The sequence below is a fragment of the Bombina bombina genome, chromosome 12, assembly GCF_027579735.1.
Source record: "Bombina bombina isolate aBomBom1 chromosome 12, aBomBom1.pri, whole genome shotgun sequence".
NCBI classification, from domain to species: Eukaryota; Metazoa; Chordata; class Amphibia; order Anura; family Bombinatoridae; genus Bombina; species Bombina bombina.
In genome coordinates this window covers 89,984,000-90,004,510 of record NC_069510.1, presented here as the reverse complement: position 1 = coordinate 90,004,510, position 20,511 = coordinate 89,984,000, and the positions used below count along the sequence as shown (strand labels likewise).

Below are 20,511 nucleotides of genomic sequence, written 5' to 3'. Positions count from 1 at the left end.
CCTATAACGGAAGGCAAAATCATCCCTCGCCGGATCAACTGAAGACCCTGGCTCCGAGATAGGGGCCCCTGAAGCCTCAGGGGCCAATGCTTCCCTAGAACGCTGAACTGAATCGGGTGACCCCACGCTCGACGTGGCCTGGCTAACGGAACACGGACAGTATCTTAGAAATACTTCACTTGGGAGATATAAATGATTCAGCGCCATAGAAATGGCCATGCAGAACTGTGTCGTAACCTCTGGAAGCCACCCTCCGGAGGAGTAAAGGCCATAGGGACACCTGCTTGCATAGCCAGAAAGTGGACTGGGACACTCGCTTTGCGGGTCATGGAAACCTCGGAGGCTGATGGCTCAACGCACTCTAAGCTCCCTGCTTCAGGAGAAGAGAGTACTCTAGAATGGCAATCAGAACATAACTGATGGGCATTGATTACCCGGGCCATTTCATATTCATCACAAGACACATCCTCCGTATCGGAGGCATCCATGTTGTGCATATATGAGAATCCTCCATAATCTTGGGATTACAAAAATGACAAAAAACTAACTGGCACCCTTTAACACCCCCAATGGCTGGGGCACTCACCACCTCCTGTGACCCAGACAACCCACGAGCAAGGCTCTCTCGACCGCACACAGTCAGCATATGGAAGTGAGAAACTACGTAACCGCACCCGTCACAAGGTGCACCATGCCAGTCACAAAAACAGAATTTATGCTTACCTGATAAATTACTTTCTCTTGCGGTGTATCCAGTCCACGGATTCATCCTTTACTTGTGGGATATTCTCATTCCCTACAGGAAGTGGCAAAGAAAGCACACAGCAAAGCTGTCCATATAGCTCCCCCTCTAGCTCCACCCCCCAGTCATTCGACCAAAGGTTAGGAAGAAAAAGGAGAACCCATAGGGTGCAGTAGTGACTGTAGTTTAAACAAAAATTTTTTACCTGACTTAAATGCCAGGGCGGGCCGTGGACTGGATACACCGCAAGAGAAAGTAATTTATCAGGTAAGCATACATTCTGTTTTCTCTTGCAAGGTGTATCCAGCCCACGGATTCATCCTTTACTTGTGGGATACCAATACCAAAGCTTTAGGACACGGATGAAGGGAGGGAACAAGACAGGTACCTTAAACGGAAGGCACCACTGCTTGCAAAACCTTTCTCCCAAAAATAGTCTCTGAAGAAGCAAAAGTATCGAATTTATAAAATTTGCCAAAAGTATGCAGTGAAGACCAAGTCGCTGCCTTACAAATCTGTTCAACAGAAGCCTCATTTTTGAAAGCCCATGTGGAAGCCACTGCTCTGGTAGAATGAGCAGTAATTCTTTCAGGAGGCTGCTGGCCAGCAGTCTCATATGCCAAACGGATGATGCTTTTCAGCCAAAAGGAAAGAGAGGTAGCAGTCGCTTTCTGACCTCTCCTCTTACCAGAATAGATAACAAACAAAGATGATGTTTGTCTGAAATCCTTATTTGCTTGTAAATAGAACTTTAAAGCACGAACTACATCAAGATTGTGTAATAGACGTTCCTTTTTCGAAGATGGATTAGGACACAGAGAAGGAACAACTATTTCCTGGTTAATATTCTTGTTAGAAACAACTTTAGGAAGAAAACCAGGCTTGGTACGCAAAACTACCTTATCTGCGTGGAACACCAGGTAAGGTGAATCACACTGTAAGGCAGATAATTCTGAAACTCTTCTAGCAGAAGAGATAGCTATCAAAAACAAAACTTTCCAAGATAACAACTTAATGTCTATGGAATGTAAAGGTTCAAACGGAACCCCTTGAAGAACTGAAAGAACTAGATTCAAACTCCATGGCGGAGCCACAGGTTTATAGACAGGCTTGAGTATGACTAAAGCCTGAGCAAACGCTTGAACGTCTGGTACCTCTGCCAGACGCTTGTGTAACAGGATAGACAAAGCAGATATGTGTCCTTTTAAGGAACTAGCTGACAATCCTTCTTGGAGAAAAGACAATATCCTGGGAATCCTAATCTTACTCCATGAGTAACCCTTGGATTCACACCAACAAAGATATTTCTGCCATATCTTATGGTAGATTTTCCTGGTGACAGGCTTTCTAGCCTGAATCAGAGTATCTATAACTGACTCAGAGAACCCCCGCTTTGATAGAATTAAGCGTTCAATCTCCAAGCAGTCAGACGTAGAGAAACTAAATTTGGATGCTTGAACGGACCCTGAGTCAGAAGATCCTGCCTCATTGGTAATGTCCATGGTGGGACAGATGACATGTCCACTAGGTCTGCATACCAAGTCCTGCGTGGCCACGCAGGCGCTATCAGAATCACCGAAGCCTTCTCCTGCTTGATTCTGGCAACCAGACGCGGGAGGAGAGGAAACGGTGGAAAAACATAAGCCAGATTGAAGGACCAAGGCGCTGCTAGAGCATCTATCAATACCGCCTTGGGATCCCGGGACCTGGACCCGTAGAGAGGAAGTTTGGTGTTCTGACGGGACGCCATCAGATCCAACTCTGGAGTGCCCCAAAGCTGAGTCAGCTGGGCAAATACCTCCGGGTGGTGTTCCCACTCCCCCGGGTGAAAAGCCTGACGACTTAGAAAATCCGCCTCCCAGTTGTCTACTCCTGGGATGTGAATTGCTGAGAGATGGCAGGAGTGATCCTCCGCCCATCTGATTATTTTGGTTACTTCCGTCATTGCTAGGGAACTCTTTGTTCCCCCCCTGATGATTGACGTAAGCTACAGTCGTAATGTTGTCCGACTGAAATCTGATGAATTTGGCCGCAGCTAGTTGAGGCCATGCCTGAAGAGCGTTGAATATCGCCCTCAGTTCCAGAATGTTTATCGGGAGAAGAGCTTCTTCCCGAGACCATAAGCCCTGAGCTTTCAGGGAGTCCCAGACCGCACCCCAGCCTAACAGACTGGCGTCGGTCGTTACAATGATCCACTCTGGTCTGCGGAAACATATTCCCTGAGACAGGTGATCCTGAGACAACCACCAGAGAAGAGAATCTCTGGTCTCCTGGTCCAACTGAATTTGAGGAGACAAATCTGCATAATCCCCATTCCACTGTTTGAGCATGCATAGTTGCAGTGGTCTGAGGTGTATCCGAGCAAAAGGGACTATGTCCATTGCCGCTACCATTAGTCCGATTGTCTCCATGCACTGAGCTACAGATGGCCGAGGAATGGAATGAAGAGCTCAGCAAGTAGTTAACAGTTTTAACTTTCTGACCTCCGTCAGAAATATTTTCATTTCTACCGAGTCTATCAGGGTTCCTAGGAATGGAACTCGTGTGAGGGGGGAGAGAGAACTCTTTTTTACGTTCACCTTCCACCCGTGAGACCTCAGAAAGGCCAATACGATCTCCGTGTGAGACTTGGTTCTTTGGAAAGTCGACGCCTGAATTAAGATGTCGTCTAAGTAAGGCGCCACTGCTATGCCCCGCAGTCTTAGAACCGCCAGGAGGGACCCTAGCACCTTTGTGAAAATTCTGGGAGCAGTGGCCAACCCGAAAGGAAGAGCCACAAACTGATAAAGCTTGTCCAGAAAAGCGAACCTGAGAAACTGGTGATGATCTTTGTGGATAGGAATGTGCAGATACGCATCCTTTAGATCCACGATAGTCATATATTGACCCTCCTGGATCATTGGTAAGATTGTCCGAATGGTCTACATCTTGAATGATGGGACTCTGAGGAATTTGTTTAGAATTTTGAGATCCAGGATTGGTCTGAAAGTTCCTTCTTTTTTGGGAACCACAAACAGGTTTGAGTAAAACCCCAGTCCTTGTTCTGCAATTGGAACTGGGTGGATTACTCCCATTGTAAGTAGATCTTCTACACAGCGTAAAAATGCCTCTTTCTTTGTCTGATCTGTAGACAGACGAGAAATGTGTAACCTTCCCCTTGGAGGAGAGTCCTTGAATTCTAGAAGGTATCCCTGGGCTACAATCTCTAAAGCCCAAGGATCGTGTACATCTCTTGCCCAGGCCTGCGCGAAGAGAGAGAGAGTCTGCCCCCTACTAGATCCGGTCCCGGATCGGGGGCTACCCCTTCATGCTGTCTTGGTGGCAGCTGCAGGCTTTTTGGCCTGTTTACCCTTATTCCAGCCCTGGTAAGGTTTCCAGGTTGCCTTGGGCTGTGAAGCGTTACCCTCTTGCTTTGCAGCCGGAGAGGATGAAGTGGGGCCGTTCCTGAAATTGGGAAAGGAACGAAAATTAGCTTTGTTCTTTGTCTTAAAGGGCTTGTCCTGAGGGAGAGCATGGCCTTTTCCCCCGGTGATATTGGAAATAATCTCTTTCAATTCAGGCCCGAAGAGGGTCTTTCCTTTGAAAGGAATGTTCAAAAGCTTGGATTTAGACGACACATCGGCCGACCAGGACTTTAGCCATAGCGCCCTGCGCGCCAAAATGGCGAAACCTGAATTTTTCGCCGCTAACTTAGCTATTTGAAAAGCGGCGTCAGTGATAAAAGAATTAGCTAGCTTTAGAGCCTTAATTCTATCCATAATTTCCTCATATGAGGTCTCCGTCTGGAGTGAGTCTTCCAGCGCCTCAAACCAGAAAGCAGCTGCAGTAGTTACAGGATTAATGTAGGCAATAGGTTGGAGAAGAAAACCTTGTTGAACAAAAATTTTCTTAAGTAAACCCTCTAACTTCTTATCCATAGGGTCTTTAAAAGCACAACTGTCTTCAATTGGTATGGTTGTGCGTTTAGCAAGTGTAGAAATAGCCCCCTCCACCTTAGGGACCGTCTGCCACAAGTCCAGCACAGGTTCAGGTATGGGGAATATTTTCTTAAAAACAGGAGAGGGAGCAAAGGGAACACCTGGTCTATCCCACTCCCTAGTAAAGATATCCGCAATCCTCTCAGGGACCGGAAACGTATCCGTGTAAACCGGGACCTCTAGGTACTTGTCCATTTTACACAATTTCTCTGGGATCACCAAAGGGTCGCAGTCATCCATAGTAGCTAATACCTCCCTAAGCAAAATGCGGAGGTGTTCTAGTTTAAATTTAAAAGCCAATGTATCTGAATCTGTCTAAGGAGGGACCCTTCCTGAATCAGAGACTTCTCCCTCAGACATCAAATCTCTCGCTCCCACTTCAGACTGTTGTGAGGGTATATCGGATACAGCTACCAAAGCGTCAGAATGCTCATAATCTGTTCTTAAAACAGAGCTATCACGCTTTGCAGGTAACACGGGCAGTTTAGATAAGAAGGCTGTAAGAGAATTATCCATGACTGCCGCTAAGTCTTGTAATGTAAAAGTGTTAGACGCACTAGAGGTACTAGGCGTCGCTTGCGCAGGCGTAACTGGTTGTGACACTTGGGGAGAGGCAGACGGGCTACCCTCGTTACCTTCAGTCTGAGAATCATCTTGGGCCACATTCTTAAGTGCAACAATATGATATTTAAAGTGTATAGACATATCAGTACAAGTGGGACACATTCTGAGAGGGGGTTCCACCATGGCTTCTAAACACATTGAACAAGGATTTTCCTTAGTGTCAGACATGTTTAATAGACTAGTAATATATATAAGCAGGCTTGGAAATCACTTTAATCAAATAAAAAACACAATTTGAAAAAAACGTTACTGTGCCTTTAAGAAATAAAAAGAGCACAGAATTTTACAAAACAGTGAAAAATGCAGCAATTCTCCTGAAATTTTCACAGTATGTACCTAAAGCCTTAATAAGATTGCACCACAAGTTTCAAAACGATTAACCCCTTAATGCCCAAACCGGAGCAGCCTAAAGCCAACACCCGGTTAAAAATTCTAACACCACATTCACTTTACCCTCCCGTAGAGAGACCCTAGTGCTTAGAGCCGGCAAAGAGAATGACTGGGGGTGGAGCTAGAGGGGGAGCTATATGGACAGCTTTGCTGTGTGCTCTCTTTGCCACTTCCTGTAGGGAATGAGAATATCCCACAAGTAAAGGATGAATCCGTGGACTGGATACACCTTGCAAGAGAAAAGGGCGCGCAATCTGGAAAGATTGCGTCATTAAAAGAAGGCCGTTATGTTCCGTAAAGGCTGTGAGCCTAAATATAGCTACACATTTGCAGATAGAACCATATAACAAACATGATTAAAAGTCCCCCCTGTTCAATAACCCCCCTCAGGAGATATTAACACATGATTCCTTATTAAGATAAAAGGAGTCCCACTGAGACCCTACCTTGTTTCGTTAACATTACATTCACATATCGAAATAAAATGAAAAGCTCTTACCAGAATCTACGCTGTGGAACAGGAACACGGCCCTTCAAGTGTGACAAATAGTAGCCTCGTTTCTGACATGGACTTGAGTGAAGAAAGGTAGGCAGCGAAACTCGTCAACGCTGATTACCATGGAGCTGTTAATATGAGTCGGGATGGGTTTGCAGGAAAACTCTCCCTGCATTTCCGGACTCTAACTTTCATCCATGCTCTCACTGAGAGGCTGACAGAATTACTTAAAACTCCAGTCCCATTGCGAAGAGTACTACCCTCCATGAGAGACTATCTCAAACTTCTGACACCTCTGCCAACCTCCTGTGACGAAAGGCGAAGAATGGCTGGGGGAAGTGGGGGAGGTATTTAAGCTTTTGGCTGGGGTGTCTTTGCCTCCTCCTGGTGGCCAGGTTCTGTATTTCCCAAAAGTAATGAATGCAGCTGTGGACTCTTCCCTTTTAAGAAGAAAAAACTGTTTTCCTTCGTAAGATGATGAAAGTCCATAATAGGTGTCTATAGCATGTGGGATACAATACCCAAGCTGAGAGTCCATGTTAAGGACAAGTGGGACAAAATGATGGTAGTTCCTATTTGCAGGACAATGCGGCCTGAAGGACTTTCCTGCCAAAAGCAGCTTCAGAAGAAGCATGAATATCAAAATGGTAAAATTCAGGAAAGGTAAGGAGAGAGGACCAAGTTGCTGCCTTACAAATTTGTGCCAAGGTGTCATTTTTTAAGGCCCAAGTAGTAGATACAGATATAGTAGAATGAGAAGTTACTCTTTTTGGAGGCAGTTTTTCTGCAACCAAGTAAGCCTTAGAAATAGTCTGCTTCAGCCATGATGCCAAGGCCACCACGTTAGCCTTTTGACCCTTTCTGGGACCTGAAAAGTGGACAAATAAGCTAGAAGCCTGTCTAAAGTTTTTAGTAGCCTGAAGATAACATTTTAAGGCTCAGATGAAAGTTTCAAGGACAGACTAGAGCATCTATCATGTGAGCTCTTGAATCTCTTGACCTGGAGCAATAAACTGGAAATATGGAGGCCATTAGATCTATTTTTGATAGACTTCAGGACTAATCGATCGAACTGATCCTGATGAAGAGACCATTCCCCTAGACAGACAGACTAACGACTTAGGTAATTTGCTTACCAATTGTTCATGTCGGGAATGTGAATGGCTGATAGGGTGCATAGGTTTTCCTCTGCCAAGGACAGAATGAGAGATACCTCTCGCATAGCTAAGGGAATTTCAGTTCCTCCCTGACAAATTAACGTACGCAACGGCAGTGACGTTTGCCTAACTTGAATCAAATTAATTTTTCCTGTTTGAGAAGGGGCCAAGATTGAAGGGACAGAAGAAAAGCACAAAGTTCTAGGATGTTGATAGGTAACCTCGCCTGCTGAGGGGACCATACTCCCTGTGCCCTCAAGAACTCCCAAACAGCACCCCAACTCATCAAACTTGCATCCAGATAGGCCAAAGAAAATAAGCTCCAAGGGTCAAATAGTGATTTTCCCTCCACCATGAGAAAAATAGTTTGACTGGAGAACTGAGCTCTATCTGCTGTTCCAGATGGAAACAAGTTTCCACCTTAGACATTTTAGCCCCTTTTCTCCCAGTGACAGTTTTTATAATCAAATCCATTTCCGATCCAAAAAACATCTTTCATTCAAAAGGGACTGATAATAGCCTATTCTTTGAAACCGTATCAGCTGACCAAGATTTAAGCCATAAAATTCTCATAATAAAACCACAATGGACATATTCTTGACATTAATTTTGATTATGGCAAAGACTGCATGACAAATGAAATTAGCCATCTTAAAGGGACAGGAACCCCCACATTTTTATTACATAATTCGAATAGAACATACAATTTTTTAACAACTTTCAAATTTACTTTTATTAACAAATGTTCTTCATTCTCTTTTTATCCTTTGCTGAAGGAACATCATTACACTACTGGTAGATAGCTGAACACATCTAGTTAGCCAATCACAAGAGGCAAATGTATGCAGACACCAATAACCAGCTAGCTCCTACTAGTTTAGGATATGTGCGTATTCCTTTCCAACAAAGGCTACCAAGAAAACAAAGCACATTTGAAAATAGAAGTGATTTTAAAAGTGTATCAAAAACATAAATTATGCTTACCTGATAATTTTCTTTTCTTCTGACGGGAAGAGTCCACAGCTGTATTCATTACTTTTGGGAATTTTGAACCTGGCCACCAGGAGGAGGCAAAGAAACCCCAGCCAAAGGCTTCAAATACCTCCCCCACTTCCCTCATCCCCCAGTCATTCTGCCAAGGGAACATGGAACAGTAGGAAAAATATCAGGGTGAAAAAGGTGCCAGAAGAACAAAAATGTACTGCAGCCTCATAGACAAAACGCGGGCGGGAGCTGTGGACTCTTCCCGTCAGAATAAAAGAAAATAATCAAGTAAGCATAATTTATGTTTTTCTTCCTTTACGGTAGGGGGCCACAGCTGCATTCCTTACTTTTGGGAAAACAATACCCAAGCTAGAGGACACTGAATGCAAACAAAGGGAGGGTATAAAAAGGCGGCACTTTACAAGGCACCACAGCCTGAAATAACCCGACTCCCTATAAAAAATTATAAACGACAATGGAAAAAGACCGGAAGCCTAGGTAACTGCACATCAGTTACATAATCTGCAAAGCCATGCTAGAGACCACTCAGACCCAGAGTCTGCTGAGCACAATGCCTCCAAGGAGACAGCCCTGCGGCTCCTGACTCCCACAAAAGTACCCCAAAACTAAAGGTCAAGAACCTCCATCTACCCCCGAGAGGGAGAATAGAGAACCCCAAAAGACATCCAAAGGACCAACCAACATGGGCTCAAAACAAACTTTGAACAACCCAAGGTTGCCACATTACCATCGCCCAGGGAGGCAAACTCCATAGAAGGACAAGGACCAGAAAGAAAGGCCATTCTCAGGATAAAAACGTCAGGAAGATGAACCAAGGGCCACCCTCATATCCCTGACACAGCACCATACCACATAAGGTGCTCCAGAAAACCGCAAGTTCCCTGTTGCAGCATAGTCAAGTCGAAAACTGTCAGGCAAGACAAGCATAGACAGCAGAGACAGGATAACTATCCCAGCAGCCAACAACGATCTCTCCAAGAGAACACCGAGCCACCTGAAACAAGAACTCGCAATGACTAGCCTCCAGGCAGCAAAGCTGACCCTAAGCTATTTTAGGATTTAACCCACCAAGTAGCGCCGAGAATCTCGACGACAGCTCCCGACCAGAAATTACCAGACTCCAAGGAGCGTCCCGTCCCAGCAGCAGATGCCACCAGAAGAGAGATAGACATGAAAAAACATAATTTATGTAAGAACTTACCTGATAAATTCATTTTTTTTCATATTAGCAAGAGTCCATGAGCTAGTGACTTATGGGATATACATTCCTACCAGGAGGGGCAAAGTTTCCCAAACCTCAAAATGCCTATAAATACACCCCTCACCACACCCACAATTCAGTTTAACGAATAGCCAAGAAGTGGGGTGATAAGAAAGGAGCGAAACCATAAAAAACATAATTTATGCTTACCTGATAAATTTATTTCTCTTGTAGTGTATCCAGTCCACGGATCATCCATTACTTGTGGGATATTCTCCTTCCCAACAGGAAGTTGCAAGAGGATCACCCACAGTAGAGCTGCTATATAGCTCCTCCCCTCACTGCCATATCCAGTCATTCGACCGAAACAAGACGAGAAAGGAGAAACCATAGGGTGCAGTGGTGACTGTAGTTTAATTAAAATTTAAACCTGCCTTAAAAGGACAGGGCGGGCCGTGGACTGGATACACTACAAGAGAAATAAATTTATCAGGTAAGCATAAATTATGTTTTCTCTTGTTAAGTGTATCCAGTCCACGGATCATCCATTACTTGTGGGATACCAATACCAAAGCTAAAGTACACGGATGATGGGAGGGACAAGGCAGGAACTTAAACGGAAGGAACCACTGCCTGTAGAACCTTTCTCCCAAAAACAGCCTCCGAAGAAGCAAAAGTGTCAGATTTGTAAAATTTTGAAAAGGTGTGAAGCGAAGACCAAGTCGCAGCCTTGCAAATCTGTTCAACAGAGGCCTCATTTTTAAAGGCCCAGGAGGAAGCCACAGCTCTAGTAGAATGAGCTGTAATCCTTTCAGGGGGCTGCTGTCCAGCAGTCTCATAGGCTAAGCGTATTATGCTCCGAAGCCAAAAGGAGAGAGAGGTTGTCGAAGCTTTTTGACATCTCCTCTGTCCAGAGTAAACGACAAACAGGGCAGATGTTTGTCGAAAATCTTTAGTAGCTTGTAAGTAAAACTTTAAAGCACGAACCACGTCCAGATTGTGTAATAGACGTTCCTTCTTTGAAGAAGGATTAGGACACAAGGATGGAACAACAATCTCTTGATTGATATTCTTGTTAGATACCACCTTAGGTAAAAACCCAGGTTTGGTACGTAGGACTACCTTATCCGAATGGAAAATCAGATAAGGAGAATCACATTGTAAGGCAGATAACTCGGAGACTCTGCGAGCCGAGGAAATAGCTACCAAAAAAGAACTTTCCAAGATAAAAGTTTGATATCTATGGAATGAAGAGGTTCAAACGGAACTCCTTGAAGAACCTTAAGAACCAAATTTAAGCTCCATGGCGGAGCAACAGGTTTAAACACAGGCTTGATTCTAACTAAAGCCTGACAAAATGCCTGAACGTCTGGAACATCTGCCAGACGCTTGTGCAAAAGAATAGACAGAGCAGAAATCTGTCCCTTTAAGGAACTAGCTTACAATCCTTTTTCCAAACCTTCTTGGAGAAAGGATAATATCCTGGGAATCCTGACTTTACTCCATGAGTAACCTTTGGATTCACACCAATAAAGATATTTACGCGATATCTTATGATAAATTTTCCTGGTGACAGGCTTTCGTGCCTGTATTAAGGTATCAATGACTGACTCTGAGAAGCCACGCTTTGATAAAATCAAGCGTTCAATCTCCATGCAGTCAGTCTCAGAGAAATTAGATTTGGATGGTGGAAAGGACCCTGAAGTAGAAGGTCCTGTCTCAGAGGCAGAGTCCATGGTGGAAAGGATGACATCTCCACTAGATCTGCATACCAGGTCCTGTGTGGCCACGCAGGCGCTATAAAAATCACTGATGCTCTCTCCTGCTTGACCTTGGCAATCAGTCGAGGGAGCAGAGGAAACGGTGGAAACACATAAGCCAGGTTGAAAGACCAAGGCGCTGCTAGAACATCTATCAGCGTCGCCTTGGGATCCCTGGACCTGGATCCGTAACAAGGAAGCTTGGCGTTCTGGCGCGACACCATGAGATCCAGTTCTGGTTTGCCCCAACGATTAATCAATTGTGCAAACACCTCCGGATGGAGTTCCCACTCCCCCAGATGAAAAGTCTGACGACTTAGAAAATCCGCCTCCCAGTACTCTACACCTGGGATATGGATAGCTGATAGGTGGCAAGAGTGAATCTCTGCCCAGCAAATTATTTTTGAAACTTCTAACATCGCCAGGGAACTTCTTGTTCCCCCTTGATGGTTGATGTAAGCCACAGTCGTGATGTTGTCCGACTGAAATCTGATGTACCTCAGAGTTGCTAACTGAGGCCAAGCCTGAAGAGCATTGAATATCGCTCTCAGTTCCAGAATATTTATTGGAAGGAGTGTCTCCTCCTGAGTCCACGATCCCTGAGCCTTCAGGGAGTTCCAGACTGCACCCCAACCTAGAAGGCTGGCATCTGTTGTTACAATTGTCCAATCTGGCCTGCGAAAGGTCATACCTTTGGACAGATGGACCCGAGATAGCCACCAGAGAAGAGAATACCGGGTCTCTTGATGCAGATTTAGTAGAGGGGACAAATCTGTGTAATCCCCGTTCCACTGACTGAGCATGCATAGTTGCAGCGGTCTGAGATGTAAGCGTGCAAACGGCACTATGTCCATTGCCGCTACCATTAAGCCGATAACTTCCATGCACTGAGCCACCGAAGGGCGCGGAATGGAATGAAGAACCCGGCAGGAATTTAGAAGCTTTGATAACCTGGACTCCGTCCGGTAAATTTTCATTTCTACAGAATCTATCAGAGTCCCTAGGAAGGAAACTCATGTGAGTGGGGATAGAGAACTCTTTTCTTCGTTCACTTTCCACCCATGCAACCTCAGAAATGCCAGTACTAAGTCTGTATGAGACTTGGCAATTTGGAAGTTTGACGCCTGTATCAGGATGTCGTCTAAATAAGGGGCCACTGCTATGCCCCGCGGCCTTTGGACCGCCAGAAGCGACCCTAGAACCTTCGTAAAGATTCTTGGGGCTGTAGCTAATCCAAAGGGAAGAGCTACAAACTGGTAATGCCTGTCTAGAAAGGCCAACCTGAGAAACCGATGATGATCTTTGTGTATCAGAATGTGAAGATAAGCATCCTTTAGATCCACTGTAGTCATATATTGACCCTCCTGGATCATAGGTAGGATGGTACGAATAGTTTCCATCTTGAATGATGGAACTCTGAGGAATTTGTTTAAGATCTTTAGATCCAAAATTGGTCTGAAGGTTCCCTCTTTTTTGGGAACCACAAACAGATTTGAGTAAAAACCCTGTCCCTGTTCCTCCTTTGGGACTGGATGGATCACTCCCATAACTAGGAGGTCTCGTACACAGTGTAAGAACGCCTCTCTCTTTATCTGGTTTGCAGATAATTGTGAAAGGTGAAATCTCCCTTTTGGGGGAGAAGCTTTGAAGTCCAGAAGATATCCCTGGGATATAATTTCCAACGCCCAGGGATCCTGAACATCTCTTGACCACGCCTGGGCGAAGAGAGAAAGTCTGCCCCCTACTAGATCCGTTACCGGATAGGGGGCCGTTTCTTCATGCTGTCTTAGAGGCAGCAGCAGGCTTTTTGACTTGCTTACCTTTGTTCCAGGTCTGGTTTGGCCTCCAGACCGTCTTGGACTGAGCAAAAGTTCCCTCTTGTTTTGCATTAGAGGAAGTTGATGCCGCACCTGCCTTAAAGTTTCGAAAGGCACGAAAATTAGACTGTTTGGCCCTTGATTTGGACCTGTCCTGAGGAAGGGCATGACCTTTTCCTCCAGTGATATCAGCAATAATCTCCTTCAAACCAGACCCGAATAGGGTCTGCCCCTTGAAGGGAATGTTAAGCAGCTTAGATTTTGAAGTCACGTCAGCTGACCATGATTTAAGCCATAGCGCTCTGCGCGCCTGTATAGCAAAACCAGAATTCTTAGCCGTTAGTTTAGTCAAATGAACAATGGCATCAGAAACAAAAGAATTGGCTAGCTTAAGTGCTCTAAGTTTGCCAAGTATGTCATCCAATGGAGTCGCTACCTGTAAAGCCTCTTCCAGAGACTCAAACCAGAACGCCGCAGCAGCAGTGACAGGAGCAATGCATGCAAGGGGCTGTAAGATAAAACCTTGTTGAATAAACATTTTCTTAAGGTAACCTTCTAATTTTTTATCCATTGGATCTGAAAAAGCACAAATGTCCTCGACAGGGATAGTAGTACGCTTTGCCAGAGTAGAAACTGCTCCCTCCACCTTAGGGACTGTCTGCCATAAGTCCCGTGTGGTGGTGTCTATAGGAAACATTTTTCTAAAAATAGGAGGGGGAGAGAACGGCACACCTGGTCTATCCCATTCCTTAGTAATAATTTCTGTAAACCTTTTAGGTATTGGAAAAACATCAGTACACACCGGCACTGCATAGTATTTATCCAGTCTACACAATTTCTCTGGCACTGCAATTGTGTCACAGTCATTCAGAGCAGCTAAAACCTCCCTGAGCAATACGCAGAGGTGTTCAAGCTTAAATTTAAATGTAGAAATATCAGAATCAGGTATCTTTCCTGAGTCAGAAATATCACCCACAGACTGAAGCTCTCCTTCCTCAGCTTCTGCATATTGTGAGGCAGTATCAGACATGGTTCTTAAAGCGTCAGTATGCTCTGCATTTCGTCTAACCCCAGAGCTATCTCGCTTACCTCTAAATTCAGGCAGTCTGGCTAATACCGCTGACAGTGTATTATCCATGACTGCCGCCATGTCTTGTAAAGTAATCGCTATGGGCGCCCTTGATGTACTTGGCGCCATTTGAGCGTGAGTCCCTTGAGCGTGAGTCAAAGGGTCTGACACATGGGGAGAGTTAGTCGGCATAACTTCCCCCTCGTCAGATTCCTCTGGTGATAAATTTTTTAAAGACAGAATATGATCTTTATTGCTTAAAGTGAAATCAGTACATTTGGTACACATTCTAAGAGGGGGTTCCACCATGGCTTTTAAACATAATGAACAAGGAGTTTCCTCTATGTCAGACATGTTTGTACAGACTAGCAATGAGACTAGCAAGCTTGGAAAACACTTTAAATAAAGTTAACAAGCAAATATAAAAAACGTACTGTGCCTTTAAGAGAAACAAATTATGTCAAAATTTGAAAAACAGTGAAAAAAGGCAGTAAATCAAACGAAATTTTTACAGTGTATGTAATAAGCTAACAGAGCATTGCACCCACTTGCAAATGGATGATTAACCCCTTAGTTAAAAAAAAAACGGATCAAAAAAACGACATAGACGTTTTTTAACAGTCACAATCAACTGCCACAGCTCTGCTGTGGCCCTACCTTCCCCAATAAACGACTTTAGGCCCTTTGGATATGTCCTGCAACATTCAGGAGACATCTGAGGAAAACTGGATGTCTCAGTCTGTAATTTTAACTGCGCAAAAAAAGCGCTAAAATAGGCCCCTCCCACTCATACTACAACAGTGGAAAGCCTCAGGAAACTGTTTCTAGGCAAAAATAAAGCCAGCCATGTGGAAAAAACTAGGCCCCAATAACGTTTTATCACCAAAGCATATATAAAAACGATTAAACATGCCAGCAATTGTTTTATATTGCATTTTTATAAGGGTATTACCCCTGAGAGTAAGCATGATACCAGTCGTTATTAAATCACTGTATTCAGGCTTAATTTACATTAATCCGATATCAGCAGCATTTTCTAGCATTTCCAATCCTAGAAAAAATTATAACTGCACATACCTCATAGCATAGTAAACTGCACGCCATTCTCCCGCTGAAGTTACCTCTCTCCTCAGACATATGTGAGAACAGCAATGGATCTTAGTTACAACCTGCTAAGATCATAGAAAAACTCAGGCAGAATCTTCTTCTATTTCTGCCTGAGATAAAACAGTACAACTCCGGTACCATTTAAAAATAACAAACTTTTGATTGAAGAAAATAAACTAACTATTTTTCACCACTCTCTCTTACTACCTCCATGCGTGTTGAGAGTTGCAAGAGAATGACTGGATATGGCAGTTAGGGGAGGAGCTATATAACAGCTCTGCTGTGGGTGTCCTCTTGCAACTTCCTGTTGGGAATGAGAATATCCCACAAGTAATGGATGATCCGTGGACTGGATACACCTTACAAGAGAAAACAGGGAGGACCGTGTCAAGAAAGAAAGAAATTTATCAGGTAAACATAAATTTTGTTTTCTTTCTAATGACACAGTGATTCCACGGATCATCATCGATTACTGTTGGGAATCAATACCCAAGCTAGAGGACACAGATGATACAGGAGGGACAAGACAGGTAAGCTAAACAGAAGGCAACAGCTTGAAGACCCATTCTCCCAAAAGAAACCTACACTGAGGCAAAATAAGCTATAGAATTAAGAATAAAGTGAGCAAAAATGCAAAGTCGTCGCCTTACAAATCTGCTCCACAGAGGCCAAGAAGAAGAAAAAAATGCCCTAGCGGAGAGAGCTGTCCAATCGTTTCAGAAGCCCTACGAAGAACACTTCTCAACCAGAGCAAAAGAGAAGTGGCAGAAGCTTTCTAGCCATTATAACTATTCAGGAATACTGACAAAGTCCAACCTGTAGATAAAATATAATGGTCCGCACAACATCTAAGTTGTGTAACAGACGTTTTTATGAGAAGAAGGATTAGTACAGAGAGAAAGAACCACAAGTTCTTGATTAACATATCTGTCCGAATCAACCTTATGAAGAAAACCAAAACCTGGTACAAAGAACTGCCTTATCTGTCCGACATACGAGATAAGGTAAGAAACACTTCCAAGCTGAGCATTCGGAAACCCTCCGAGCAGAAGAATAGCAGAAGAAACAAAACATTCCAAGATAATATAATATCTATGGAATGCATAGGTTCACACAGAGCCTTGAAGAAAAGCTTTGAGAACAAGGATAAGGCTCCAAGGGAGTAACTAAACTAAACACAGTTCTGAATCGAACCAGGACCTGATAAAAGGATTGAAAATCCAACACGTCCGCCAGACGCTGGAGCAACCGAATTAAAATGTCTGCAATCTGACCCATGCGGGTACTAACAGATAACCCCTTCTCAAGGTGTACCTGTAGAAAAAATAAGCTCCTTGGAGCCTGTCATATCTTATAGAAATCCTTCAGAGATAAGCTTATGAGCTTGAGTCATTGAGCTAAACCAAGCTCTCAATCTCCAGGCAGTCAGCTGTTAAAATTGAATTTCTGTCATACCCGGAATTGATCCTGGATCTCCTAGATCTGCTCTGTGGGGTTTGCGCCCTCTGAGCCACTGGAGAAGCTTAACAGAAAAAAGATATTTGGTTCGCCGACCAGATACTGTGAGGCCACGCAGAAGATAGGAGAAATCCAAAGCTCCAAGCCACTGATCCAAACGATGATTCACGGAAAGGAGAACAAACAGAGAAGAGGATATGACATCCTGAAATTCAAAGGTACTGCCAGAGCATCTATTAGAAAGGCTTGAGAATCTCTAGACCTCGACCCATACTTGGGAACTTGGTGACTTGACGAGACCCCATCAGAACTAATTCTGGATGCTCAGAATCCGCTTCCCCCAGAAATGAGGGAGACAGATAGACAGTAACCTTGTCAGAAACACTCCCTAGACTAGGGAAACTCAGAAATCCTCCATGGGGGAAGATGTAAACCACAGAGGCTATATTACCGACTGGAACCCGAAAAAACTGGATAGTGCTGCGGATCCAAGTGCCCAGGAAGGACTCCGAAGCAAGAGTCCTGAGACCGATTATCCAGATAAAACCACACGGGAAGAGACCTCTGACTGAACCAGATTCTCTGAAACAATTGAGACAATCCTTATTCCAATGTCTGAGCATGCACAACTGCAGCGTTCACATTCGCATTGCTGTTAACTTGTAATACCAGCACACATTAGCGTGTGCTGGTATTACATAGTGAAGTGCAAATATATCGCTTTATTGAAAGCAATATTTAGTGCTCCACTTTTAATCTGGCCCTTGGTGTGCCAATGACAAAGCATACATGTGCAGCTACCAATCCTCAACAAGCTCCCAGCAGTGCATTGCTGCTCCAGAGCTTACCTACGTATTCTCTTCAACAAAGGATACCAATTGAATAAACCAAATTTGGTAAAATAAATAAAATGTAAAGTTGTTTAAAATTGCATGCTCTATCCTAAAAGTTTAATTTTATCATTATAGTTTAATTTTTATTTTACTGTCTATTTAAATTTAGTCAGAAAGGAGCAAATTGATAAAGGAACTTGTTGTACACACTGTAGCTGACACACTGATATTATTTATATAAAAGGAAAATAATTTGGGGGAATGCACCCTGAATCCTAGGAGCAATAATAAAAACAGGTATATGGTATAGAGTAAAACTGATATAGACAATGCACAAATAGAGGTAAACAATCATAAAAGCCATTATCCCCACAATTACCACCATCAAAGGAACATATTAACTAGTTACCAAAGTGTATTCCACAGCAGGACTGGACTACCAGAAAATGTACATGGTACAGTAAACTTGAACACATAGCAATCATGCTGGAGCATTCCCAATGCTATCCTGTCTACTATACAGAATTGCACTTTTAGGGTGAGGGCCTACCTCAGAAGTGGGTATCTTCTGGAACCATTTGCAAGGGCAGAGGCCCTGAAAGAAGGGGTAGTATTTGCTGTATCTGTACAAAATAAATCCTACACCTAGAGTACAGATTACTCTCAACATATCCAACTCAAAATACGTAGAAACTGAGTCACCAATATGGTTCTACAAGGGTGTGGGTAAAAAATGGCTTCTGGAACATTTTTAATAACTATGTCATGTGAATACAAGAACATATGTAAACTATGTGTATGTTTCTCATTTTGTTGATCACATAATAAGACAACCTCAAATCAATGATCACATAAATCTAAAACGCAGTATTAAACAGGCCTTAGTTACAACATTTACTTACTTTATCAAATATACATCATATTTTCCTGCAGATCGGCCAGATTTTCTTTGCTTGAGTTTTCTTGTCCAGCCTTCGGGAAGAGTAGGATCATCATACATGGGTCCTCTATCTCGGATAACAGACCTTCTCTGTTTAGGGGAAGCAGAAGCTTCAGGTGCAGCAGGGTCTTTCTCTGCACTTTCAGACATATCAAATTCCTCTGTCTCTACAGGCTTTTCTGAATGATGTGCTGATGGATAGGGCTGGTCATGTTTATCCTCCTCGTCTTTATCTTTTTTTACTTTCCTGAGCTTTGGTGGTTTGTCTTTCAAACCTTGAAGATCCTGATCTTCAGTTTTTTCTTCCCTAGAAGTTAAGGAGATTAGTTAGAATGCCATAAATCACAATAAATTATTCAATGATTAAACATGTTGGTTCAGCTTTATACTTAAATATTTTAAACAGTATCAGTATTTCCTATAAAAATGACAACCTTTTTCAATCTTATCTAGGAATAGTTAAAACACCTCAAATATTTGTTTCACACACATTATAAAAGGACATTCTAATGAATTAAAAATATGCTCTACTTTGTTAGTTGCTATATCTGTGTTTATCCTCAGGGTTAATTAAAACACATAGGCCTAGTTTCCATTTAGTTGGTAAAGTGTGGAAACTGGTGGTAACATACAAACTTTCCATAGACTTTAATGGAGATATATGTTTTTATAACTACTTTCCAAGCTTTACCACCTCAATAGACACTAGGCCATAGATAATGTCCTGTTCAAACGCTGCAACACATCATTGATCATTGTAGGTCATTGATGGCTACATGTACATTCTGCTACGTATTAGCTCACTGGCTATTCTCCTGCTCAGGAGCTGCAGTGTGCTGAGACTTTAGCTATGTGTTTATCCCTTTTGCGGGGGGATTAATACATGGTAAGCAAGGGGCATGGGTGCTAAAATAAATGCTATATTATTTTTTTCCAATGTATTACCTTTAATAAAGAATGATCAATTTAATATTTGCAGTTCATTTGAGATATTGCCATAAAATGCCTAATGTTCAGGAATCCTTCCCCCATGCACATGCTGCTTATTACCCCTATGTCACCCATTGCTATTAAACCACACCAGGACCCATCAATATGACCAAGGACAATCTTCCTATAAGACTCACCCAAGAATAAATTAAAGGGATATGAAACCCTATGTTTTTCTTTTATGATTCATATAAAGCATGGTTTTTAAACCAACTTTCCAATTTAGTTCTGTTATCTAATTTGCTTAATTTCCTAGGTATCCTTTGCTGAAATAATACCTAGGCAGGTTAACGTGCAGTAAAGCACTACTGGGAGTGAGCTGCTGATTGGTAGCTGCACATATATGCCTGCTGACATTGGCTAAGATGAGGTGTTTAGCTAACTCCCAATAGTGCATTACTTCTCCTTCAACAAAGAATACTAAGAGAATGAAACATTTTTAAATAGATGTAAATTGGAAAGTTGTTTGAAATTGCTTTGTCTTAATCTTGAAAGAAAGTATTTTGTATTTGATCTTTAAAGAGATCTGATGCACTGAACTAAGCAAAGTAAGGAACTAAGCAAAGTAAGGATACCATTTTCCCTTTGGTAGGACAACATAAGTTTGAATCTTTCATTTATAGCATCCAACCATGGCCAGAAAGGATAGGACAAAAATGTTGCTTACATGCAAAACTATTTAGAAGAAACCATAATAAGAGTATTGCCCACATCAGGGGAAGACACATTTATTTCAGCATAAGCCAGCAAGAATAGAGATCTACTCCTATACATTGCTGCCACAGGGTGCTTAACGTGCATAATTCTGAGCCTCATGAAAAAGGGCCAACCAAGAAGGTTAAAAAAAGCTAAATTGAATAACAAAAATAAAATGGAATAGGTTTAATTTTAATGGAACACCATCTTAAAGGGACAGTCAAGTCCAAAAAAAACTTTCATGATTCA

At 42.9% G+C, this 20,511-nt stretch overlaps 1 protein-coding gene across 2 annotated transcripts in view; it reads right to left on the bottom strand.

Annotated features, from left to right (window-relative positions):
- The window catches only part of MECP2 (methyl-CpG binding protein 2), a 248,039-nt gene that overhangs the window by 13,615 nt on the left and 213,913 nt on the right, over nucleotides 1-20,511 (bottom strand). For both annotated transcript variants that reach the window (XM_053695643.1, XM_053695644.1), the window contains exon 2: nucleotides 18,539-18,883. In XM_053695643.1, the coding sequence (XP_053551618.1) occupies nucleotides 18,539-18,883 (345 nt within the window). The remainder of the gene's footprint in view (nucleotides 1-18,538; nucleotides 18,884-20,511) is intronic.